This window comes from Megalops cyprinoides, chromosome 25 (assembly GCF_013368585.1).
Source record: "Megalops cyprinoides isolate fMegCyp1 chromosome 25, fMegCyp1.pri, whole genome shotgun sequence".
Lineage (NCBI taxonomy): Eukaryota > Metazoa > Chordata > Actinopteri > Elopiformes > Megalopidae > Megalops > Megalops cyprinoides.
This window is the reverse complement of record NC_050607.1, coordinates 15,058,063-15,086,013: the sequence shown is the minus strand read 5'-3', so window position 1 is coordinate 15,086,013 and position 27,951 is coordinate 15,058,063. Positions and strand designations below refer to the sequence as shown.

Here is a 27,951-nt window from a genome sequence, read left to right as displayed (position 1 = left end):
CAGATTCCGGTTCGCACACGTGTGAAAATATGGAGCAGACGGACAGAGAAATAGATACTCAAATAACGACAGAGGAGGAAGATAAGGAGTTTCAGCTCTTCTTTCAGTTGCATTCTGCTGCCCTAAAGTCGTCAAGAATACCCCCATTATACTGGAAGAGCTTGTTTTACAAACTTACCAACGAGGTGTGTTTGTCTAGATGTGTGTGTGTGTGAAACCGGCTGATACTCAGAATACTCAATGAATTCAGCTGATACAGTTATCTCGGTGTGCATGCGGATTTATGAAACCTCGGGTGTAGCTAAACTAATGGCGGGCAGATATTTCGTGTGTAAACTATATTTGAGTTTTTATGTGGCCATAATTTTTTGTCAAAAGTAAATTCTGGTTTCAAACGACGCTTTAATGAAGCCAGTCTGTTTGCAGCTTCATATCGATCTGAACGCATATTAGTCCACCGAGATATGAAAAAAAAAACATGTTTGGACCCTTTTTTATCCTTGCTATGCGATTACCCAGCTGATGGGGCTGATTTAAATGCTTACGTGGGTAATAAACTGAATCCTACATAAATGACAAGCAAATTAATCACAATAAACGGAAAATACAGATAATTTTTCCAGTCATTGTTCGATAAACAAACAAACAAAAAAATAGAGTATGATGGTGGTAACAACCTTTAGAAAATGCAGAGTCATAGTTCTTGTTTCCTTACTTGTAAATTGTGATAACCCCTATTACTGGCTGAAATCAGAAGTTTCAATTCATGTAAGTTGTGTAGAAGGTGGTTAGGTCTGGATTTCACTTACATCACAGGACCCCCTGTGACTATCTCTCTCTGATGCGAGAGAACCTGGTGCATAACCCGCCTTCTGTCCCCAGGTGTTCGATGCAGGCGAGGTGTTTGGGATCATGCAGGTGGAGCAGGAGGATGAAGATGATGAAGAGGTGCGGGAGTCAGAGAGGAAGAGGGCAAACCCAGGACCCGAAATCACCTGCAAGGTTGTTGTGACAAGTGAGAATGGCCTGCAGGCCACAGACCCGACCAGGTGGGGGCGCCACAGCCTGATTCAGTGTTGGTGGTGTTGGTCAAGTGGCAGTCACAAATGAGAGAACCGGATGTGGTGCCAAGTAACCTCGCCACACCCCGCCTCTACTGGAATGGCCATAGGATCCTTCCCCTTCTTGTGCCTTCAAAATGCTGTATCAAATACTGAAATAACAGTCTCCTAAAATTAATACAAGTTATACCTCGGTTTATTGCGTATGGATCAGAAATCACATACAGTAAACCGGGCTGGTCCACGTGGAGCAAAGCAGTCACACCCACTCTTGAGACCCAGGTCTGCAAAGTACCCTGAATTCCCCTTCTTTTACACGTTTTTCTTAATCTATCCCATCGCTGCACTCACCTGCCAGCTCCCACTCTCACGGTCCACCCTCTTTTTCTCTTTTTGGTCTAAGTGCATTTTTACACAATTATTTATTTATTTTTCTCAATCCTTCCTAATTTTTCTCAGGTTTTCCTCCCAATATTTTCACGCCAAGCCAAGCTATATTTTTTAAAATAGGTGGCGTTTTCCCAGAACTTAGATTGGCAATCACCCAGGCTTCCTGGCTCCATTACACCTGTCCTGCAATGACTTTAAACAAGCATAGTGAACTTAATACAGCCTTTGGCAGTGAGCTCAAGCTAACACATAGGATAACATAATTTTTCCTACCACACGGATTTGACCGTTTTTTGCTTATACCTGTAAAAATCAACCATTTATTGCATTCTCATTATTTTGGGCATGTCCTCAACCCAATCCTAGACTTAATGGTTCCCATTATTGATGCTGGATGTGTACGTCCCCCTCTTCTGCTTCACCTATAAAATCAATGCCAATTAATAAATCACAGCGGGTTCGAAAATTAGGCAGATTGATCACAGCACTTCACAATAATTACAGAGGCCAAAAACATTTATTGCAGATCTGCAGGAGACAGTTTCATAGATGCACACTCGGCAGCATCAGGGAGAGTATCTCAAAAATGATATGACACTAAGCAGTCTTTTGTATAGCACTGAACGAACAAAGATCACCAATGTTTGCACCCCCCCACCCCACAGAGTCCAATCATTTTTATCTGATACTCAAGGTCCATCTTCTGGGCAATGTCTGTACAGTGTCTAATTCCCATTATCCTCCCCAACAACAGGCCACACTTTGTAACTTTCGGCATACAGAAATCTCACAGCTGCATACCTTCCCACAGTCTCCTGTACACTTCTGACCCTTCTTTTTTAGTTTCTGCTCACATGCATACAAAGTATAATAGAATATGTATAGTTTGTTTAAGGCTAACATTGGATTGTCTGGTTCCCTAATACACTTCCAGACCTCCACATGCATAGTAGAGAGAGTAAACAGCTGATAAACATTCAGTTAATATGTCAATAACTGGTTAATATAGCAATAATCATGATTAATATGATAATAATTGTGATTAGTGTATAAAAACATTAAAGGGGGCAAATTACCTCAACAGATGCACTGTACAAAACCAAGCCATTATAAAGTGTCTGATGTTTGGCTGTAACATGATAGGTTGTGAATGACGTGCTTTTGTACCCTTCGGCAAGGTACTTAACCCACAGTTGCTTCAGTAAATATCCAGCTGTATAAATGGGTAAAATAGTAACCTATGTAAGTCACTCTGAAAAAGAGTGTCTGCGAAATGACAGTAATGTTATGAAATGTAATATTATGCTTCCTGTATAAGACCATTCCAAGCCCTGCCATTACAATGTGACTTATACTTGACCCCCCCCCTCCCCCTTCTCCCTCTCCCTCTCCCTCTCCCTCTACCTCTCCCTCTCCCTCTCCCTCTCCCTCTCCCTCTCCCTCTCCCTCTCCCTCTCCCCCTCCCCCTCCCCCTCCCCCTCCCCCTCCCCCTCCCTCTACTTCTGGGCCCAGCGTGTTCCTGGTGGACCATGCCTGGACGTACCGTGTAGAGAATGCGCGGCAGCAGCTGGAGCAGATCCCGGGGCTCCTCCACCGCATGGCCGCGCTCATGGGTGTGGCCTTCCACGGGGAGGTGCCTGACGAGGGTGTGGTGGAGCAGGTGCTCGCCGAGACGTGGAAGTACAGCCAGACTTACCAGCTCTCTCAGGGGGTAAGAGTCTGCGGGCCCGTGCTCCCACAGTCCTCTCTGCTCTTTTGTCAACATAGCTACAGAGGTACCCCCCCCCCCCCCACCTTCCCCCCACCGAGGTGTGTTCTTGTATGTCAATACTGGTGACAGATGATTCTCTCATTCAGGGGTGCGTTGGGGGTGTTGGTTTAGAGAAAATGTCAGCCATGTTGTAATGCCAGAGTGCTCCAGGCCACCACTGGTAACAAAATGGTTTTGTTGATGTTCTTAAAGTGTAACTGTCTGTCAAGCTGTTGAAAGACTGGACTCATTTCCTGCACTCACCGCACAACGTGGTTGTTTTACAGGGATTTGTGGAAAAAGCTAAACATTTCATTACAAACCTCTCAACCTAGTTTTTTTTTTACCTCAACTTAGGTCAGGTACAAAGAAAAGACTACACATATCTATCTGACTAAAGTTGACTTTGACTGATGCTGCTATATTGAACTAATCACCCGCACATCCACACTGTGATCTTGTACATGTGGTACAGGCCTACCAACTGAGAGGCCCATGGTTTCATACACTCACGTAGTTGTTCTCAGTTCAATCGCTTTATGTGTAACCACTTAAGGGTGGTGAGATAGTTATATATCAAGCACAACTGTGGTACCTCATACCTTGGACTCTGCGTGTGACCACCTCATATTTTAGGCCTGTCCTGGGTGATATAGATGCGTACTACCTGGTTGTACCCCACAAGCTACTCTCCCATGTCTGCCTCCCCTGTTGTTGTTTGTAACAGAGAGGAGTCAGGTCAGCATGTGCCCACTATCAATCCCAGGATACCTTTCAGGGAATTTTTTTTTCCAATTAGGCGCCAGTGCCCAGGCCACGGTAAGGTCGAGCAAACCTAAACACCCTACAAGGCTTACGTAAACACTTCTAACTACTTAGGTTGCTGTTGGGTTGCCCCCAAGAGGAGATGGGATAGGAAGGGGACCACGAGAGGATTGAAGAATGTGTGAGACATTCTGAAACTCTGCTGAGCCAACCATTGTCTGAGAAGCCTTGCTGTATCGAAGACCATCAATAAGCAGTCTTTTCTCTCTCCTTCAACCGAGGTCCGGACTAAAGTTCTTTGTGTTAACAGTTTTATAAGTTAGCTTGCAAGTACATTAATATTGAAGCAATTTCACCAAATTCCAACAGTGGCGTTGGCCTTGTGATGGATTGGTTCAGTCACGGGCTGGAAAACCAAAGTGGAATTGTTATCCCCTATCAGATAATACAAGTGTTGTCAGACACAGCGGTTGAGGCTGAAGTATACTTGTATTACTGTCCTGCAATAGCTGAAGGCTGCAGCACTATAAGGTGCTCAGTCAGAACAAAACAGAGGGAAGCAGTCCTCGCTGCGAAAAGCTAGCCAGTCATTAACGATCAGTTGTTTAATGATCGAGGTACTTCAGTGACCAGGCCTCCTTTGATATGCGCGAGCCTGCAGAAGAGACGCTTCTTCTTGAAGTGGGGACAGGAGAGATGTCTCATAGAATTCGCACCTGAGCCCTCTTGGATTTGACTTGCTGCCTCCGAGCTCCAAACCTTTGCTCCGCATGACAATAGGCGGTGCGGTTCTACCCCGTTAACGAGGTTGTTCAAAATCCCCTTCTAATGTCTCTGGGAACGGCCTGCAGTTGTTCTCCGGTGCATCTTTGTTTGAGGTGTGAAGCACGGCAGTTCATGCTCAAGACATCATGCTGTAGCAATGGCAGTCTTACTACCGGTGAGTGTGACATTACCCTAAAGGAAGCCGTGTATATTTTGTTACCTCAGGATGCATCTCCTTTAATCAGGTAAAATGAAGCAATGCTTAATTTCCTTAAGTAAAAAGGGACACTTAGGGGTCTGGTGACACACACACACTCTGAGGCCCTCTTGAGTTTTGGCAGCACTTTAGGTGTTGGGGGTGGGGTTCAAGTAGTGTTGCTTTGCGTTGTATGTAAAAGAAGTCACAGACCCAAGGGTCAGACTGACTGACCTGTATGAGTCCAATCCCTGAGGGAGGGGTTAAGTCTATGTGGCTGTGTAAATAACACCGTATTCCGGATTTATTCCAAACGCTGTGGCCCTCAACCTAAACTTTAAGTAAGTCCAACATGCAGTGGTTCTAGTTTTTTTTTTTAACAACATTTTTCATTCATTCTAGCCATCACCAACCCTTTGAAGTCAGATAATTTATTATTCTTTCAGTTGAATTGTTCACTAATTGAAGATTTATTTGCTCAAAGTCAAGGGTAGAACTTGCTGATGTTTGTTTGAACTGGGGCCAGAAACAGGGAATGTAGGAGAGGTTGACCCCAGCCTGTCTCTTAAATTTTCCTGTCTTCTTGCCTCCCCCACTTACGCCCCCCGCCCCCCTCCCCATCCACAACCCCCACAGTCAGCTGAGGAGAAAGTTCCGGTGTGGTACATCATGGACGAGTTCGGCTCCCAGGTCCAGCACTCGGACCAGCCAACCTGCTGCATGGCCCCCTTCTTCTATGCCCCACAGCAGATCGCCTACTCTGTGCTCTGGCCCCTGCAGGACCTGGACACCGGAGGTACTGAACCGCGCGGTCAACCATTCATACGCACAGTTTCACGCCCATCACGCATTGAGAAGTGCCCAGTCAGCTTGCCTCTCCCATGCCACACCACACCACACCACACCACATGTACAGCTGTCTTTTAAAGAAATCATTTCCTAGTTTATAAGAACTGTTTTGGTGAATTTGGCGCAGTCGACCTTTAATACTCCATAACACTGCTGGAATGGAATTTTAACTGAAATCCTCCAGCCATTTAACAATTATGTTATAGTATCACTATCATTATTTTAATGATAGTGCAGAAATGTATATTGGGGGCATTAAAGAGAAACTCCCCTTGAGTCTGATTGGTGCAGATTGGTGCAGGGGGCTGGTCTGGAAGAAACTAATTTAAATAATCTAGTTTAATCTAGTTTAACCGGAGGAAACCGGTGCTGTAAGGACCCTGTGAAGTGTCTTGCAGACACTTGCTCAGGGACACCCCTGCTGGCTTCACTCTCACCACAGGCTCTCACTGTCAATCAGCCACCAGCTCTGCCAATCACATGGCAGACTTAATATGCATGAGTCAGCGTAGCCAATGGGCAGTGTGAACACTCAGCATGCTAATAATGGGGAGAGAGAGAATGAGAGACGCGTGTAATTAGAATGGGATGACCAGGCAATTAAAGTGCAGTATGTAATGTGGCAGCGTGATATGAGGTAACCTCAGCAGAAAAAAAAACTATGGTGGCATACAGTAAGAAGTGAACAGAAAGGTTGTGACCCATGGCCATAAAGGTGACCTGAGACTGTTCCACCACATCCAGAACAGGAACCAACTAAAAACACAGGACAGACAATTTTCTATAACCACAAGCCACCCTCCTCAGCAACCAAGTAAATTTCCTTTGAACAGATGCAGAAATGAAACCAGACTTGTCTATCCTATGCTCAGTGGTATAGACTAGTGGAAGAGTTAAATTAGCTTGCCTTTTAACTAATATTCACTGTTAAAGGTTCCTGTGCTGTTATTCTGGAGAACAGCCTTTTGCTCACATCTGACGATATTTATGCATGTGAGAATGAGAAATTGCCTCTTAAGCTGAGTAGGTAACACTGAACTACCTAGCGTAAACTAGTGGTAGCTAGCTAGCTAACCTTTGTAGCTTATTATGTATAATGCTAGCTACTGGTTATAGGGTTATGCATTGATCCACAGACCCCTGCTGTCAGGGGCGGCGCCAGAGTATTTTTTTGGCTAAATGACGGTGGGGCTAACCCACACAGTGGCAGGGCTCAAGCCAGTGTCAGCATCGAATCCATTACAATACCATTCAAGCTATTTCAACCTGTTCACGGTGTCAGGCACACAACTTCGCTGCAAGCTACACACAGTACATGATCACATGATGTTACACACACACACACACACACACACACACACACCCGCACACACAGAGGGAGAGGGCAGCGACAGCGCGCAAATCAACTAATCAAAAATATAACTCACCACTGACGTTTTCAAAGAAGCACTATCCGCCGGTTGTTGTGGTTTGACGCAAACTTGTTGATGATGACCTGGGCATCCGCTCCATGTGGTTTGTCTAGTTCAGTTCGTATTGGATATTACTAACAGAACTAGCATAAAACAAGTAGTTCAGCCAAACGTTGAACGTAGCCTAGTCGTTAATTGCCCGCGATTCAAGGACGCTGAAACCATGACAACCCTGACGTATGTACATGAAAATTCGTATTATAAATCTCGAAATGAGTAGGCTAACACAAGTGAAACAACTCATTTAAATAAAAAATAGTTTTATTAATAGTATTATTAAACAATGCGGGAAATCACCTGATATGGGTGTGTAATCGTAAATGACGGACAGGCGTTCCATCAGGACCTGCTGGTCATGCATGGCTGGGCTAAAGTGGGGCTAACGCAATTCTTGGTGGGGCTATAGCCGAACCAAGCCCTACCCTGCCTGCTGCCCTCCCGTTCTTCTACATGTTCCTCCTTTCTTTCTGCCCGCAGAGGAAGTGACACGGGACTACACCTACGGTGAGAGTGACCCCTTGCTCAGGAAGTGTCGACTGTTGCCATGGGAACCGGCTGACTTGCGGGAAGTGAGCGCTCTCACCCCGGAGCCCTCCGACCTGTACTATGAGGTATGGTGGGGCCACGCACGCGCGCATGCGCGCACACGCATGCAAACGCAGATACACCTTTGACAAGCGCACTTCGCTTCAGTGGTTAAAGGATGAATCACAGAGACTAAAGAAGGTCAGCTTCAGGTCAGCTTGCTTTTTCCCAGGGAAAAACCAGAAGGAGGGAGAGTGAGCTGTCTGAGAATGAGAGGAGTTGTAGCAATTTTTTTTTCCCCTACACAGTGCAAGGGCGTTAGATAAGAAAGGCACACTCACTGCTTCTGTGCCTGACTAGATAGCCCTGTTTTTGTGTCAGCTCATAAAGAGAGCTGGAGTAGGAGAGGCGTCCAGATTGGGTCACCAGAGAATTCAGAATCGCGTGTTGAAGTGTGACCAAAACAAAACCAGACTTTGGATTTGGGCGAATTCCTCCCACAAAGGCCTATTAAGGGATCACATTTGCTCTAATTTATAGACATGTTTTCAAGATAAAATCAAATACTATGCAGCCAGTGTAGATGGGGAAAAATGTGACTGAAATCATAGTTCACTAATCATTGCCTCATGGTGGGAAAATGTGCAGTAAATGCAAGTCATACCTCAAAGTACAGGTCGGAGGGCGTACAGGGTGAGAGCACTCATTTCTGTTATTGTGATGTTTCCTGGCTTTGTGTTTGCCTCTCGCCAGACCATTTCCAAGGAAAACAAGGAGACGCTTCCAATTGAAATCCAACCCCACGTTTTCCCCAAAGACAAAGTGTTTAAGTGAGTGTGGTGCAGCATTTACACTCTGTATGCGTTTCCCTGCATGCCCCTGTTGCTGTTTTCGTAATCATTGGAATGTCGTACACCTTGTTGCCTAAAAGTAATGAGAGTAATATATTTAAAATTAGATTTGCTTGCAACAGAAAAGCACTGAAAAATAGCATTAATGATAACAGTGTTTATGTAAACATGCATCTCTCTTCTCTCTCTCTCTCTCTCTCTCTCTCTCTCTCTCTCTCTCTCTCTCTCTCTCTCTCTGCCTGTCAGGGTGTACACAGAGATGGGACAGGTGCTGGACCACCTTAAACATCCTCGCTTCCAGTTCACTGACAATGAGGAGGAGGCCGACATTCTCTGGATGTACTCCCATATAAGGGACTACCGGTTAGCATCTTCTCTCAGCTAGCTTCCTCTACCCAACAGCCCTATTGTGTATGTGTAGTAGCAGCGTGTGATTCATACTGTGAGTTCCTTCAATTCCCTGTGGAAAAGATGGGCCTACAGCTCCAAGAGCGTTTGATTTGTGTTCAACTGAATTTCAAAGGAGACTGACTGAATGAAACATCATTTTTTCAATCCATCGGTTGATCAATCGCCCGCAGGAAGCTGAGTGTGGAGCGTCCACACGTGCTGCTGAACCAGTTCCCGTGCGAGACGGTTGTCACTGTGAAGGACTGCCTGGCAGCCGTGTCGCGGAGGGCAAATAGGGGCCAAGGGGCCGACTGGCTACCCAGGACCTTCAACTTGCAGACAGAGCTGCCCCAGTTCATCAGCCACTACCAGCAAAACCAAGAGAGGTGAGTCCCCATCAGCAGGCATTACCAACAGAGCCAAGAGAAGTGAGTCCACATTTTCAGGGGTGGCAGTGTAGTGGTAAGGAGTAGGGCTCATAACTGAAAAGTTGCTAGTTCAATTTCCCGCTGGGGCTCTGCTGCTGTACCCTTAGGGCAAGGTACTCAACCTAGAATTGCCTCAGTAAATATCCAGCTGGATAAACGGATCACATGTAAAAACTACAACCTCTGTAATAATCTGCTCTGGATAAGAGCGTCTGCTAAAAGCCAATAATTGAATGTTATGTACTGTATCAGGCATTATCAACAGAGCCAAGAGCAATGAGCTCAGTTCATGAGCCGCTATCTGCAGATGTGCCTAGAAAGTGAGCACATCCAGGTTCTCTGTAAAGGCATAAAGGGTGAGCGCTTTCTAATCCCCAGGGGAGAAGACAATCACTGGATCTGCAAGCCCTGGAACCTGGCCCGCGGACTGGACACCCACATCACCGACGACCTGAACTACATCATCAGACAGAGGGAGAGCACCCCAAAGGTAGCACCCGGACCCCAACGCCGATGTTACTGCATTGGGGGGGCTGTGTCAACATCGGCATCTCCATAGCCGCTGTTGTCAGTTGTCTTTCCGGTCAGCCCTTTCATCGTCCTTGTTTAGAAAGAGAAGCCAGCAGTTTTAATTTTGTGACCCTTGGTTCGCCCCCTCATTCTGCCCTCTTGTTTTTGGCTCATCCCATTTTGACGTTGTTTCCGCCCTAGACACCCTGCTTTGGCTTTGTTCCAATACAGGCTCAGCAGTTTGTGTATCAATGGTCTGTATCTGTGAAAGATATTTTAAAAACTTGGTTTAACTGTTTGTGTGTGTGTGTCGAACAGCACAAGAATTTTTTTTCTTTAACACATAATTCAAAGATTATTAACATCATAAAGATCCATGTTCTTTACATCATCGAGGCGGCCTGGTTAAGGATATGCTTTGCTCTGTAAGAGATTTAGCTGTAGAACTGGTAAGTGGTACAGTAATTTATACAGACCCCACAGCCTCAGTCAATACTTCCTGGTAGCCCCCCCCCCCCCCCCCCCCTCCTTGCTCTGGTGTGAATCCAGAACAAAAGAGCATTGAAGCAGGACAATAGACTCTGTTCATCACTTCCAAGGGGCCACATTGATCATTGATCTTTAACACTGTGTGTATTCTGCCTTGTGGCATCTCCTAAATATCGTGTCACGCCTAACAGAACTCTTCTTTGAAAAAAGCTTTCCCTCGTTAATCCAGTTGAGGGGGTTGTGACAAACAGCTTCCTCTTCGGGAAGCTGACACGGACTTGTAATGGAAAAATGATTTAATGTGGGCCGGACATGGTGTATAACAGGGCGGGGCTGATTTGCTGGGAGGCGGGGCTAAGGGCGGTAGAAATAGGAGGCTCTTGGTGATTGCCTGCCACAGCTGTCTGTCCCTCGTTGGGTTGGCATTGGCCCCATTAGCAATGGCAAACAGTCTGCACGCTGATCGCCTGTGTTTTCTCACTTCGTGGAGCGTTGCTTTCCTCGTCTGGATTTTTACTCGCTTGCTTTTTCCCCAGCGGTGACCCTAAGAGTCACTTCCATGCCTTTTGTGGGGGCACAGTGTGAAAGCAAGATGCAAGAGGGATCCTCAGCTTGAGTGACCCGTGTTCATCACTTGTCTAGTTGTTTAGTGTGTGCTCCCCCCCCCCGTGAGGTCCAGAGCTGAGTGCGCTCACCTTCAGCATGCGATGACCCTTTCTTGAAATTGGTGGCCAGTGATGGTGTCCTAACTGGTGCTGTGGCTGTCGATTCCTGGTCACCTTTCAGGAAGTGAGCTTATTGAAGTCAGTTTTTGTAGTTCTAAATGAAGATCCTTCAGGAGAATTTCCAGACAGCCCCTGTGTGGTTAACCAGATCTAGGCAAACCGGTTCAATCCATGATTACAGAACATTCCTACTTACCGCTTTCCTCCTGTGGCAGCCAGGTGCGCTCTATTCCCTAGACTCCATGCCAAATATAATTAATGCTGTACCCACATCAATCATAACCTTGACACTTTGATTGTATGGAATTTTTTGTCTACCGAATGAAGGAGAGGGTTTGTAATAATGCTTCTCTGGCTGCCCCTCTATCCACCTCTAACGCCCCCCGCCCCTCCCCCGCAGGTGGTGTGTAAGTACCTGGAGAACCCAGTCTTGTTTGAGAGGGAGGAGGTCGGCCTGGTCAAGTTTGACATCCGTTACATGGTGCTGCTACGCTCCGTCCAGCCGTTGCGCCTCTACGCCTACAACGTCTTCTGGCTGCGCTTCGCAAACAGGTATAAATAAATAACCACGTATCGGATGCCGTTATGATCCTTTTTTGAAAGCAGTGTTTCTCGCTAACATTATGGCTAAAACTTAGGACCCTCACCACTCTTCCCCATCTTGTGGTTGTGCTTTCAGTTGTAATTCAGCATTCCACAAGTCATCAAATGATAACATGTACAAACATTTTAACACGAATTAGGCCCCATTGAACAACCTTTCATTGAAAATAAATGTAAACACAAATATGTTGCCTTCAGACTCTGATGTACTGTCGCACTATATGTGTTAAATAGATATATCTGTTTATGTTTCAGTTACAAAATGGAAATTTATCAGTTATCACATTTATAATTCCTTATTCAGTGGAGTCTGTGTAAATACAACAGCTTGGTCAGGAGTGGCCTGCCAAGCTCCACTCTTTTGGGTCAGTGATATGTTGCTGTAGGGGTCTGTGATGGAGTGCCGTCACTGCGGTCGAGTATATGCTCTGACTGCCATACCAACGAGCCTGGCTCTTTGGCATCGCGGTCAAAGTCGCATGGTTGGTACCCCGTAGACCCGGATTCGAGGCCGGGTGGGGTGACTGCTCTCGCCCTTTGCTACAGGGTCTGACCTGTCAAAAAGCCCTGCACCTTGGGTCCCTTTGAAAGCTGAAGATGACCCTGCCCAAATTCCTTCAGCCGTGACAGTGTCTAAACCATGTTTAAGGTCTAAACCCCATTCTACTCCAGCTGTTCTAAACCCTGCACCAGCCAATATTCATTGCACATTACCAGGTAAATCTTACCCTGAAGAAAATTCCTTCTAATGTAAGTCTTATGTTGTGCCTCTGGAGACAGTCTGTAGCACCCCCCCCCCCCCCAGATGAGTCAAACACTTTTTTATTGACTGAAAGATTGTAGAGGTTCAGCTTTAGTCATCATTGAAATATTTGATTCAGGCTTTGAAGTAGCCCTGTAGGAGATGCTAATCTTCGAAGCCCTGCCTCGTCATTGTTAACCCTGAGTGATGTGACACCATCCGCATTCTTACATGAGAGGCCCTGACTGATGCGGTGTAGTAAATGAGCTCTCATTCTGCCATGCCACATCGACATGCTTAGATAGGCCTATGCCATGCTTTAGTGACACACACTTTCGCACCTGTTATACATTACCTACCCTAAAAATAGAGGGAAACTGAAACCACACAACACTTCTCTGTTAGATCTGTTAGATTCTGTTAGGTGTTAGAGATCACCCTGTGACCCCAGAATTCCCTCAAGTGACACAGACATTGCATATTGTGTAAGGTGGGAATGGGAGACGCCTGACAACATACGGACTGTGGCACACTAAATAAGGGACTGCTGCTCAAGTAAGCATTCTGGGGCCATAAATGACAAATCACCTGGCTGAGGAATGTGTCCCTGCTCCTCCACACCAAGGAACTGTACGACAGGATGGGTCACCAGGGGGGTAGGGAGAGTCAGAGGGCATGGGATCTTGATGATCCCAAATCTCTCATGGACCCTTCCTCCTAACCAGTGGTGAAATCCCAACCTGCAGCTGTCAACTGTTATTTCTGCATATTCTGTTCGGTTCAAGGTACACATGTCTTGTTTGGACTCATTCTGATCCATACAATGCGAGTAGCAAAGGGATGATAGTCCTACAGCAGTAGGGAGTCTCCTAACCCTTATTCTGAAAATTTGCTCAGAAAGCTAAAAGAATGAACACCAGTGCACTTGCCCCAAATAACGGGACAAGAATAAACACTGGCACCAATCAATAGCCAGATAAGGACAAAACCTATTGGGGCCCTGTCCATGACCCCACCTCATGTGCTGACCAACTCCTTGAGGTTTGGGTATATAAAAAGAAAGATTTCTGCACTCGGCGCTCCGTCAGCACGGACTCCTGCGCACCAAACATATAGCCATGTGACTCCATATAGGGAGCCTGTCAGAACAGCCTCCTGCACATTAAGCATATAGCCATGTGACTCCATATAGGGAGCACCATCAGCACGGACTCCTGCGCACCAAGCGTGTAGCCATGTGACACCGCATAGAGAGGCTGTGTATATTTGCCATCATTTGCACTCTACCATGCTGCCTGCTGTAATTGGGGTTTTAATTGATTGGGATACTTTTGATTGGGACAATTTGGATTAATAAAGATATTAGCCTTAACCTTTGTTTGTGATTTGTCATTTGGCCATTTCTAACGACGCACGTAGCAGGATTCGAGGTTTTTCCGTATGTTCTAGCTGTACCGCTCGAAACCCACTGATACTTACGCTTACGTCAGTCGTAAGTATTGCACTATTCTGACGGGTCTGCAGTCCCTAGGTGGGCCGCCTAACGCATATTCTATGATTTAGAGTATAACACGACAGCGAGTTATATTAAATGTGCTGGTACGGTATCCTACGTCGTGGACTATGTAGCCTAATCACCTACAAGCGAAAGCGAACTGAGAATTCCTGGGATGCTAAGTAGAATTGGGAATTGGGGAACTAAAACGTAGGTTGGCATAAAATGGAGTCAGATTTGAGTTATTTGATAGGCAGATTTTAACATCATTACTTCCAAAGACGCAAACGCACGCATCTGCCTTCAACAGCCACCACTTCCCTCATTGGTTGTGACTGGCTGTCCTACAATAGCTTCTTTCAGATAGCTACTTATGTGTATAGGGTGAATGTTTTAATGCAAAGCTTAGTTTGAAATGATGTGATGTCATGAAATGAGGTCATTAAATGATGCGAAATGCTTCTGTGCTGTTTTCCTGTGACAAGCAGGTCATATAACACCTCCTCGAGCTGGTGCTAAATGACGTTTTTCTGGTATAGCTCAGGGTTGTAGGCAGCATTTTTCAAAGAAGAGTTTTAGTAGGCGTGACATGTCATATAAGATATGTGGTGTGGAAGGGCACACACAGCGTTAAAGATTAAAGATGACAGTGTTTTCTTGGCTAGCATGGAAATACGTTGACCCCTTGCAAGTAATGAGTCTAGTGTCCTGCTTCACGGCTGTTTTGTTCTGTTTTCACATAAGAACAAGGCAGAGAGGGGCGCTAAGAAGTGTTGACTGTAGTTGTGTGGTGCTAAATGGTGATAATTTGTGAATGTACACAGTGGTTACATATGTTCAGCTTGTCAGAATCTGTGTACAGCAAAGTCTAGGGTTTTGAAACTCTAGAGGTTTTCTGTATTAAATAAATCATTTTGTTGCTCTTGGAGAAAAACCTCTCCCCTGGAGCGTCAGTGTCAGGAACTTTCACAGGGCAGATTTCCCAAAAACCAAATGGAGACAAATCAACAGTACAACCTCAAGGCAGCTGTTGGTGATTATTTAATCTGCACAACTCTCAAGCACACTAAATGCCCAGTGTCCCCCCTCCCCCACTCCCCCTTGTCCATTCTTTGCCTGGGAAGAGATATTAGATTACATTACATTATTGTCATTTAGCAGACACTCTTATCCAGAGTGACTTACATAGGCAACAGTCTTATGTCATCCACTCATACAGCTGGGTATTTACTGACGGTGATAACCTTGAAGCTTTATTCTCAAGGATAATTCATGAATGCAAGAATCGCCTAACAGCTATTTCCCAGGAATGCTGGCTCTCCCAGCTGCAGCTGCTAACATTCAGTATGAAGTTGGCTTTCGGTGAACTTGATGCACTCGCAGGCTAACTAATAAACTGTTACACAAAGAACTTCAGTCTGGACCGTGGTTGAAGGAGAGGTAGAAACAGGTTTATTGATGGTCTTCAATACAGCAAGGCTTCACACGCGATGGTCGGCTTCAGATGTCACACGCACTAAGTCTCACTTAGAGTCTTACGCCTTGCACACTCATCAACCTCTCCCGATCCAGTCTGTCTCTGCTGCAGGTGGGTGACTCTCACACTTGCACTGGAACTTTGCTGCACAAAGAACATCTTATACCATCTTTATTGAGTGGGAAACTGATGACCTAAGCTGTCCAGAATATTTAATTATAACTGACCTTGCATCATCTAGAGTCTGGCACCTAATTGGAAAAACATTGTTCCAAAGCGTATCCTTGATGGATAAGGGAGTACACACTGACCCAACTCCTCTTTGTCACAAACATTGACAAGGGAGGCAGAGTGGGAGAAAGTTCATCCGGGTAGAGAGCCCCTATATCACCTAAGAACAAAACCTTTACTATAAGAAGCTTCAAAGAACTGAGGTATTTTGGTTGTGATGTATGTTGTAATATATGCATTTCCACATGGTAAGATATGGAGTGACTGACCTAGTATTGAACTACAGCTATATGAGTGCTCGAAAGCATAGGCCTCTCCGTTGGGACGGCCTTGTGCCACATACACACTTTCAGTATGCCTGTGTGCATGATTAGTTCAACATAGCAGCATCTCTTGGAATGTAGGCCACAGGTCACAACTCTGTGATCAGCCTAAAAACTACACAGACACAGTCACATTATACACTGTGTATACTAATTCTACCAAACTAATCAGTCTATTGATATAATGATCACTAAATAATCACCACCATTCTTCAGCATGTTGCCTTTAGTAGGGCCACAGAAACTAGGCAAATGACAGAGTTAGTATATAACACAAGCAGATACGAAATTAAAGATAAATACTTTACAATCATTTAGCAGACCCAGAGCGACTTACACAGGTTACAGTTTGTATGTGTTATCCATTTATACAGCTGGATATTTACCTATTTACCTGTAAGTATCTTGCCCAAGCGTACAACAGCAGTGCCCCAGTGGGAAATTGAACTAGTAAACTTTCGTTCACAAGCCCTGCCCCTTAATACTATGCGTCACTGCCTTATACAGTGTATAATGGAATACACAAGTAGATATAAAACAAAACAGAGGCTTAGGTTTGATTTGAGACACAGTGTGGAAGAAATTTGCTGAATTAATATGATTATTTTTATTGCAGGCGAGCTTCCTATTTTGTAGGCGTACATGATTAACATGATTTCTGCTTACTGTTTTTATGTATATATTTTAATCACACGTTTTCAAGGATGACACGATTGATGTTCCAGGTGCACCATATTGTTTACTAAATTTATGTGATATTGTTTAGCCTATTTTTGTGATATTAGGTAGCCTATTTTTATGCTCTTGCCAGGATGTACCTAGCAGATGTATCCTGTTTTGATTACTCTATCCCCAGTATTTCTTTTATTATAGGATACAATATGTTCCGAGTTAGAAAACTACAGCACTCTGCATATCAATATCCTGACTGAAGTCTCCGGGTGTTGGAGAATTATTCAACGCAATGACAGTTTAAAGCAATTTCAAGACTTTGTACAAAATAGTATATTCCATTGTTCAATTCAATCTCCTTCACCGCTTCCAGAGCCTTGGGCTTGACTGTGTAGAGTCCATGAGGGGGGTGTGTGGGCCCAGGAATGTTGACCGGAGCCATGTTGGCTTTGCCACGGTCACAGCCCTTCCTCTGTCCTCATTTACCTCTTTCACTGTCTGTTGTAGCATCACGTCAGTTTTTTTCCCCAAAACTTTCCGCCCCCCAAGATGGTTCCCTTCCAAGTTCTCCGCCCTCCACATCAGGGCCAACCACACCCACTGTTCTCCTTCCAATTGTAATGGTGGACTGAACTACCCATGGGGGCCAGGACCTGGCTATCTTCCATTGCAGACTGAAGAACCACCTCCTCAGACTTGCATCTCTGTTACCTCTCAATCCTTGCCCCCTAACACCTGCTTCTTCTAAGATTGATCTTTGCTTTACATGTAGTATTGTGATGTATTTTGGATTCTGTGCACTTGGCGTCAATTGCCTAGCCAGGTTGCACAACTTAACTTGTGGTAGGGCTTGAATAGTGTTATGCTCACACTCACTGGTCTGAGAGTGTTGTTAGCCTGGCCTAACACTTTTGCTCATTTAACTTGAATGGATATGCTTCTGTTCTCTTGTGCTGAAAGTCGCTCTGGATAAGAGCGTCTGCTAAATGCATGTAAAGTAATGTCGTATAATGGAGTGGCGTGGTCCTCTACAGTGTTAACATTCCTCCAGATGCTCCTTCAGCTTGCAGAGATTCATGGGTTGTGGGGAATTTATGGTCAGTTATTGAAACAGCTCATTGCCGCCCGTCTATCAGGAGCAGATGAGCTGGCAGAACGCCTGGGTTTTCATCCTGCTTTTGAAGTTCTGCGCTGTAGACAAGTCTCTCTGATGATTGGACTGTTGTAACTGTACCACTGATCACAGGCATTAGGATTGGATGTTTAAGGCTTCTGTTTTGATTGGCTCACAGATATCGCTACATGCACCTTTAGACCACATCTGAGGGGAGGTTCTCCCCAGTGGCAGACGTCTGCATACTGTGCCTTTTATGTGCTCCAAGTGCACTTTGTCATGGAATTTTACCTTATAGAAAGAAACCTCAGTGCATTGCAATCATACAGACTTCAGTGCAGTGCAATCATACAGGCTTACTCTCCTTCTCGGCCGTTACGTTCCTCCCAGGAACGTCGTCTAGCATTGCCATCCCTGCACACAAGGCAATCTCAGTCCAGATTATTCTCGTATGTAGTTCCCCGCTAGTGGAACGAGCTACCTTATGCTATTAGAGCAGGGGCGTCCCTCTATCTTCAAGAACGTCTTGAAGACCCAGCTCTTTCGAGAGCACCTCCTCTCCTAGCAACTTCTAACAACTCTAACACAATTCCATCTCTGCGCGCTTTTTGCCTCGCACTTCTTTCTCCTGTCACTACTTGTTTGTCTCCTCTGCCTGTCTATCCTTGTGTTTTCACCTCGTTTACCTCTGTTTTCTACTTTCCTTGACTTATTTAGCTGAGTTTAGTTGTTTAGGTTGCACTTAAAGCTTACTCCAAGGTCTCCTACACTACCGTAGCTTGCTTGCTGTTCCTCACTTGTAAGTCATTTTGGATAAAAGCGTATGCCAAATGACCTAAATGCAATGTAAAAAATGTAATGTAATGCATTGAAACAATTCTGTGTTTATTCTGAAAGCTCCCAGGGGAAAAGTCATCCAAAAACTCACATAAATATGTCAGAGCAATTCCAACTTGCATTATAGTACATCACATTTTTTATGAGGTGACAGTTTGTGCAACTCTCAGAATAGGCTCATACGTCATTTCTCGGCAGTATTCTGGCAGAAAAGTTATAATTGTGCTTTGAAACAGTTAATAAAAAGAGAAAACAGCCTAAAACATTATTTTAGGCTTAACCAAGATGAAAGCATGTCTACTGCTCACCAGGCATGACCGGTATACTCCTTAGACCCACACACAGCAGGAATCACTCAAGGCCATTTCAGTAAATAATCAACATGCGTCACTCTTGATATTTCCACAGAGAATACAGAATGCTTTGTGAAGAATAACACATTGGTGTCTGACTTCTATACATAGAGGTAGAGACAAACAGTACAGAATGATCAGGCAGAAGACGCTCTGCTGCGTGGCACGCTTAGCTGGGACTGAGCTTACACAGTGAAGGAGAGAGTGACCTAATTAGGATGTTGTGGGGCAGGGATTAATTGGTTAATTGGTTCCAGCACAATCTGAAAAAAAGTCACAGTCCACTCCTTTTTTTGCCAGACGTTCTCGCATTAACTGCAAAATGTGGTGCCAGCAGTGAATGGGTGGACATTGACTCATTCAAAACATCCCGCCGTGAGGCCGGAGGTCGGGGGTGAGAGGTCACTGCTCTTAGCTCATTGGTCTTTTCGTGTCTCCCCGCAGGCCCTTTTCGCTGGACCACTTTGACGACTACCAGAAGCACTTCACCGTGATGAACTACGCCGAGGGGGCTCAGCTCAAGCAGGTGAGGCATTCCTGAGGGTGACATGTGAGGACCTGGGCGCATTGTATGCCCTGGAGCATGTACTGTGGAGTGTGTATTTACAGGCGCAGGTGCGTAGCCAAAAAGTGAACAGTTAAAGCAAACCAAAACACAACACAGGAATTTCTCTGGTTCTGCTTCCACTGAGGTTAAATACCAAATCAAAGGCATCAACTCTGTGTTCCAACGAATGTGTTCGGAAGCATGTACACACACAGCAATGTACTAAGTTGTACTCTGCATCCCCCTTAGAAGACTCTACATTGTATACATGTTCACCAACAGCGAGTATCAGGAAACACTTTAGGGTTGCCAGATAAAACATCCGATGTATGTCATAAGACTTGAATACCCTTCAAGGCTGCTGCCAAACACATATATATTCCAGGGAAAGCCTCTGCACGAATGGTACGCTGCATGTCTTTCTCAGGATCATTGTGTTTCTTCATTTTGACCATTACTCATCCAGACATGTTTTGCGAACTACACAACCCATTCAACCGTGTTTCATTCTCAGGCTCACCCAATCTAGTGAACAGGTGCGCTCCTTCAATAACAAGGACAAAAGAGAAACCAAAAACTAATTTACAATCTGTATACCTCAAGACTGTTCTCATTAGCAAGTTCTACATCTCCTAGGAATAGAAAACCAGTCAAACGGGAAAAAGTGAGTCACCATCTTTAAATGTTACAAATTATGAAGTGCATTTTCTGTTACGCCTACGGCAAATATTCTTATTCAGGACGACTTAACAAACACATGTAAGTAAAAATTATAGGACTGACTGAGTGTTGAAGATTAATTCATGCAGAGCCTTCGGGCTGGTTCAGAAGAGCAAACATTTATTCTCATACTCCGGAGGACATACGCAACACATACACAAGCATAGTATCTGCCAACTCTGTCCCGTACAGAGGACGGACAGAACATATAGAGCACTTGTTTACATCGAAACTGGTGCATGGCGTTCAATTTCCTCTTACCAGTTCCTGCACAGAAGGCCAGAGGCTCTCAGAGCTGGTTCCAACCATTCACCCTCTTACATTTCTACTATTCACAATGTCCTTTCAAATAATTTTATTTCCACACTCAACGATGTGACAACAATGGAACACCGAAGTAAAACAACGGCACGTTGAATTCACATTTATTCATCTGGCAGAGGGCATTTTATCCAAAGCGACTTACAAGTGAGGCAGAGTACAACACAAGCAAAAAAGCCATGAGGAGTCACCGATATTAGAAGCGCTGCATGACCAGGTTTCAGTGGCCGGCCAGAAAAGGGGACTCATTGAAATAAGTGTGAAGATATCTCACGGTGCTACAGTAACTACGACAGGTAGTGTCGATATATAAATCAGTGCACTGTTGCTTGCAGTGTATTTTGACTGGCTGTGGACCAGCAGAGCAGCTCCTTGTCTGTGCATGGGTCATGCTATGTGAGCACCTGGTCTATTGTGCTACAGTGGTAGAGCCAAAGTAGCTGTCTCTGCCGGTAAGGACATCGCATTGTTTTGAGGCTTGTCTCCTCTTGCCATGGGTACAGATGCCCTGGGAGTGTTTCTCCAGGTTTTTGTGCCAGGTTATGCGAACACAAGTTGGGACTGCACCGTTGGCATTTGTGTGCTGTCAGGGAAGTGAGAGCCTGGAAGTTTCTTCAGGACTTAATTTTGTGCTTTGGATCCCAACATCTGGAAATAGCAGATATATTTTTGAGGTTATCATTTTCACATTCAGCTCTTCATGAGCATCACAATGACACCAAACATTAACAGGCAAGGGTTGAGAGGAGGGAGCTGGCTGAGAGGAACTGGTAAAAAGGTGGTTTTGCTGCTATATTGAGAAATACACACGTTATCACATGGCATTGGGTTTTCCAACATTTTTCCCATGACATGAAGGTACAATTAACTGTGGGGTTTAAAAGGGTAAGTGAACCGAACATGTAGACACACATAAAGAAACACACACACACACAAACACACGCTGATTGTGTTCAGGAAGGGGAGAAGGCAACCCCCTGCAGTTGTCGTCTATCTGGATGTTACTGTTTTTACGGAGTAACTTCAAGATTGGCAGCCTTTAAGAAGGCAGAGTTCATTAATATTTTATTAGAAGTATTTGGCACCTGAACCTCTTTCAGATTAAACCAAACATGACTGTGGCCACCGTTTAGCCAAGGATTCTACATCTGCGGGGCAGATTAATGCCTACCAATAAACAAAGCAGGCATACCACGCCCTGCTTCTGCTTTTATCTGGCAAAATCAAATGTGAATCCAAACAGGCAATCACTAGTTTGAGGTTTTAAGTATCTGACTGGATTTTAAGTAACTTCTTGCAATCTTAAAGCAATGGCTGCTTATTTTAAGTAGGTTCGTGACCTGTGGTCACTGATTTAGAGGTATTTATAGTGGTAGGCCATTTGCCTTCTTGCCTGCTGTGTGTGTGTATATTTGTTGACTTATCTTACCTGCCCTTGTTCTGGTCCTGAGTAGGGAAAGGAATCATGAAAACCCAGACCAGGGCAAATAACTATAAAATACATGGTACTCTCCTGACAGTGCCATCACAGCCTTGACCGGCAAGCAGTTCACAGTCAACGTTTGGTTGAATAAATCCAAAAATAGAAAAAAATAATTCATTCCATAAACTTCTGTGTGTGGATGTGTGTGTGCATAGGAGCATGTGTGTGTGTGTGCGTGCGTGTGCACGCATGTGCCAAATGAGGGCCGGTCCAAAAATGAGAATTGTGTCTTTTTGTTCAATGCCAGGTTCACTACGATGAGTTCATCCCCATGTTTGAGAAGCAGTACCCACAGTACCCTTGGAAGGACGTCCAGGTAAACATGCATTCCTTTTACAGAGTAATCCCTCCTGTTCCTTCCCTCATTGGCCTGCTTCATACTTCTGACTTGCTGACCGCTAAAATGTGGAAATCATCCTCTGTTCTCATTCGCATTGGAGGTCCATTTACTGTGACAAATTAAGTGATTCAGAAGCGGCGAAAGAAACTTTCCAGCAGCTTCCTCTTTCAGCCACAGCTACCATTAGCATAGCATGTCTTCATTACCAGAGCTGTAACAATTTCAAATGTTGCTGTACAATTAATTGTCTCAGAAATAATTGCGATTAACAATATCTCTTTCGGTCAAATTTAAAAAAATATTTATTTATTATTTTTCAAACAAATTAAAGTTTTGAATGAATCCCAATAACAATTTGGTTATTTCACTGTTATGTGACCCAGATAATGTAATAACACAAGTACACAGCCTATGAAGTAAACCATGCCTCTTTATTATCATAAAACATATCATATTTTTTGCTTAAATGAACATAAAAGCCGCGCTACAGGGTACACACGGGCATTGCAAACGTGTTTTATGGATGCAAACAAAAGTGTGACCATGCTTTGACCCATCTCATTAAAAGAAAAAATGCTTTAACCGAGGTTCAACAAAGAAACCGTGATCATGTCAAAAAATCGCGGTTAGACAATTATGAAATAATTGTTACAAGCCTATTCATTACCATTTTAGGGACAAATAACCGAATTGTTTACTTTTGCTAGAATTCTTTGTAAAGGGCAATCAAGGTCATGAGCTGTCCTGATGCCACACCCAGTGACCAGTTCTTCAGTATTTCTCAGATTCAGAACATATTGTCTTTCTGGTGAAGAAACCGCAGTGGGGTGTAAATCACTCAAACCAGCTAATGTTTTTTTTGGAAACTGTTTCTGTTTTTTTCCTGCATCATTCTGTTTTTGAAGACTGCTGAGGAGGGAATAATAATGGAAAGTAGTTCGAATCGAGAATGCCTTTACTGTCCTAAGAATGAATTTGTGTCGGTCAGCCTCATTGCTGTGCAGAATACCTGAACCAACCCCACCGCCTCGACCTGCCTCCATCCCCTTACATTGCCACTACTGTTAGAACTGGTAGGAATTTTCTAGAAATAAAGGCAGATTTAATGTAGCCGTGACCCTGTTTCAAGAAGAAGCAAAGGGAAGAAATGTCTCCAGCTGTCGGGTTTGTCTGTATTTTTCCCAGCACTCAGGGGAAAAGCTGGCCCCTGTATGCTCCCCTTTTGCTAAAAAATGAGTAGGATCTTCTGATGGCCTGTCAGTGGAGTCTCTCTGCTGCAGCTCTGGGTATCCTATGGCCTTTGTGGAATGGCTCCTTTAACGTAACTCGGGTTATTACCCAGTTATCCGTTCTGCCGTCAAAAGGTCCGAGGTGGCTGAGGTGGTGCACGAACAAATTGAGGAAATTCATAAAGAGAAAGGAGTTTTTGGCCGAGGGTTATTTTCCTGGACTGAGACATACTTGGCATCATGGGGAAAATGGGAGTGTTGTGTGATGTATAAAGTGTCTTGTGATTAGTGTTGCTGAATGCCTGTGTAAGCAGTCTGCCTCTCTGTTAGCTCTGAAGAATAGCGGTGATTATTTAGTGATCATTATATCAATAGACTGACTAGTTTAGTATAATTAGTATACATCCGGACAACGATGATTGTATTCTGTGTAGTTTTTAGGTTGATCACAGAGTTATGACCTGTGACCTACATTCCAAGTGATGCTGCTATGTTGAGCTAATCATGCACACAGGCATACTGAAAGTGTGTACATGTCCCAACGGAAAGGCCTATGCTTTCGAGCACTCATATAGCTGTAGTTCAGTATTAGGTCATTCACTCCAAATTTAACCATTTGGGAATGCATATATCACAGCATATATCACAACCAATCTTAAATCTTTGCTTCTTATACTAAAAGTTTTGTTCTTGGATGATATAGGGATTCTCTACCCGGTGGGACTTTCTCCCACTCTGCCTCCCATGTCAGTGTTTGTGACAAAGAGGAGTTGGGTCAGTGTGTGCTCCCCTAGCAACCAAGGATACCCTTGAAGCAATGTTTTTCCAATTAGGTGCGAGACTTTAGACGATGCAAGGTCAGTGATAATCAAATATCTGTACAGCTTAGGTCATTAGTTTTCCACTCTTTAGGATGCTATAAGATGTTCTTTGTGAAACAGAGTTGCCAGCAGAACCCGCACCAGCAGCGGAGACGGGCTGGACTGTGAGAGGTCGATGAGTATGTAAGGCGTAAGACTCTAAGTGTGAAACTTAGTGCGTGTAACATCTGAAACTCTGCGAAGCCTTGCTATACTAAAGATCATCAATTAGCATCTTTTGCCTCTTCTGCAACAACGGTCCAGACTGAAGTTCTTTGTGTAACAGTTTATTAGTTAGCTTGCAAGTGCATCAATTTCACCGAAACCCATCAGCTCTAAACTATGATTGATCTGCCTGACAAAGATACTGTAAGCACTGTAGAACTTAGAGGCCTTGAACAAGATATGTTGATGCCAGACTATTGGAGTGAAGATGAAAAGTGTTGCTCTTATGAGCAAAAAGGGGGGATTGTGGAAGAAAAATGTGAGTGTGAATGTTGATGATACATGAAGAACATAACTAATGACACTTGGTATATTTCTTGAAGCGGTATACACCCTGGTACTGCTTCTGACCTGAGAACTATTGTCCTCTGTCATGTAACTGAAAAATGTATTGCTGATATTAGCAAGAAGCCTCCCATCCGGGAAGACAGTTAACTGCTTATGCTAGCATTATTTGGGTCTCTATGCCAGGCTACAAAAGCCAGTTTTGAGCAGTTCTGTAAAGTCAGAACAGGAAGATAATGAGGGACGTCAACATTATAGCAGAGTTACCTGCATCTCCTGTCTAGCATGCACTAGCGTGTCCCTGGGTATGAGAGTGAAGCTTTGCTCCTCTAAATCAGAACAATTGCTCCACCTGAATTAATCGTTGACACCTAAGTAAAGGGAGTTTAATTGTAACTCGAATCAATCACCAACAAAACAAATATCCTCCCCTCCAATCATTGTGTTTCAGTATGAGAAAAAATTGTGGGTGTGAGAATAGCACTGTAAAAGTGTATGTGTGTGTGTGTGTGTGTGTGTGCACTTTTACAGGAGGAGGTGTTCCAGGCTTTCGCTGAGCTGTTCCAGGCCGCCTCCTCCCGCCCTGCGCCGTACGGCATTTGTGCGTACCCCTCCTCCAGGGCCATCTATGCCATCGACCTCATGCTTAAGTGGGCCACCGACAGCCAAGGTGAGACACCCCTGACACACACACGCACCCACACACACTCACACAACACACCCCACATCCCAACCCCACTTCTTTAATCGCTCAGATGATTCTTTGCTGGTGAGGCGGTTGCAATGTTTGTGACAGTGTGAGCAAAACTAACCAGCAGCAATTGAAAGCTGTGTGGACAATAGAACGGATCCCGCAGAGTTTTTTTTTTGGTTTTCAGTTCTCACTGGAAAACCCTCTGTCCACCATTTACAGATACTGAAAGTGTGAAAATGCAGTATAACGAATGTTGACTGACTAATGGAGTGAGAGCCGTACAAATGCTTTATGACACTTCCTGCCTTCCTGCCTTTGTGTGTGAGTACACAGAGTCCTTCGCTCTATGGCTGTAAGAAAAGCCAAAAAAACACGCAGTACTAATATGAATGCCTGGATTTAAATTTCAGCATTAGTTCTGGCCATATTCACAGATTTGCATGTTTACACCAATTTATGAGACACTCCGAATGGAGGAGGTGCTTGTTGTTGAATGTTTGCCGTCAACATGAATGTAGTAGCTGCTACAGACCGGTGGAATTTCAGCTTTTCTACTATGCTGCATGCTTGGTGATGGCACCTTGGTGGTCTCCCTGCTCTTGCGGTCAGACCCCTGCAGCTCATTCATTACATTACATTACGTTATTGGCATTTAGCAGAGACTATTCTCCACATAGGTATCAGTGTTTTTTTTATCCATTTATACAGGATATTTATACAGGATATAGGACATGATATACAGCTGGATATTTACTGAGGCACTTGTGGGTTAAGTATGTTGCCCAAGGGTACAGCATGTTGGCTTTTGGTGAAATTGATGCACTTGCAGGCTAACTAATATACTGTTACACAGAGAACTTCAGTCTGGACTGTGGTTGAAGGAGAGGTAGAAACAGGTTTATGATGTTCTTCAATACAGCAAGGCTTCACACGTGATGGTCGGCTCAGATGTTACATGCACTAAGTCTCACTTAGAGTCTTACGCCTTACACACTCATCAACCTCTCACGATCCAGTCTGTCTCTGCTGCTGGTGGGTGCTGGACCGCAGACACACAGACACTCACGGACACACATGGACTGGAACTCAAAGAACAAAGAACTCAACTGCACAAAGAACATCTTATAGCATCCTAAAGAGTGGGAAACTGATGACCTAAGCTGTCTAGATATTTGATTATAACTGACCTGGTACCATCTAGAGTCTGGCGCCTAATTGGAAAAACATTGTTCCAAAGCGTATCCTTGGATCCTTGGCACTGACCCAACTCCTCTCTGTCACAAACACTGACATGGAAGACAGAGTAGGAGACAGTCTTACCGGATAGAAAATCCCCATATCCTCTAAGAATGTATACATTTCCACATGATTAAATATAAAGTGTCTAAAACTAGTGCTAGCTAAGTGCTCAGGATTATAGGCCTCTCCGTTGGAACGGCCTGGTACCACGTACATACTTCAGTATGCCTGTGTGCATGATGATTTCAACCTAGCAGCATCTCTTGGAATGTAGGCCACAGGTCACAACTCTGTGATCAGCCTAAAAACTACACAGACACAGTCACATTATACACTGCATACTAATTCTACCAAACTAATCAGTCTATTGATATAATGATCACTAAATAATCACCACTGTTCTTCACCAGCAGGGCATTGAACCGGCAACCTTTTGGTTATGAATCCTGCTCCTTAACCACTATGCTACATCTCCCGCGGTCTTTATGTCCGCTCATTCATGTAGCTTTATCAGTTGTGCATTGTTCTTTTTTTGTGGAAGTCGCTCTGGGGAGTAGGACACGTAATACGATCTCCTCCCGCAGGTCAGAGGGTCATGAGGCCTCAGCTCCTGGAGGTCAACTTCAGCCCGGACTGCGCCAGGGCCTGCAAGTACCACCCCCACTTCTATGACCACATGTTCCGGACGCTCATGCTGGACGACACCGAAGACTGCCCGGTCACGCGCATAGTGTGACACCCCCCCCCCCACCTCAAGCAGACACCCAGACACCCCCAACTCCCCCACAGCCTCCATCATCACTTCCATCCCATTTCTCTGCCTGAATAAACAATGACAACAGAAACTGGTTTGATTTGGATATCTCTCTCCACTGTGCTCACATCCGCCATTACAGAGCAAGGCTCACATGGAACTGTCTTCCATCAGAAATTTATAAAGCTGCAAGTAAAGACCTCAGAATACCACTTAAGACATACCTTATAGCACAGTACCT

The 27,951-nt window shown here is 44.6% G+C and overlaps 1 protein-coding gene across 1 annotated transcript; it reads left to right on the top strand.

Moving 5' to 3' along the window:
• Positions 1 to 4: 4 nt before the first annotated feature.
• ttll12 (tubulin tyrosine ligase-like family, member 12) lies at positions 5 to 27,951 on the top strand. The gene is made up of 14 exons (XM_036520308.1): positions 5 to 185; positions 883 to 1,049; positions 2,964 to 3,162; positions 5,564 to 5,723; positions 7,726 to 7,859; positions 8,527 to 8,603; positions 8,871 to 8,987; positions 9,206 to 9,400; positions 9,821 to 9,932; positions 11,567 to 11,718; positions 19,458 to 19,539; positions 22,332 to 22,400; positions 25,555 to 25,693; positions 27,541 to 27,951. The coding sequence occupies exons 1-14, from the start codon at positions 30 to 32 to the stop codon at positions 27,690 to 27,692; spliced, it is 1,911 nt and encodes a 636-aa protein (XP_036376201.1). The 5' UTR covers positions 5 to 29; the 3' UTR covers positions 27,693 to 27,951.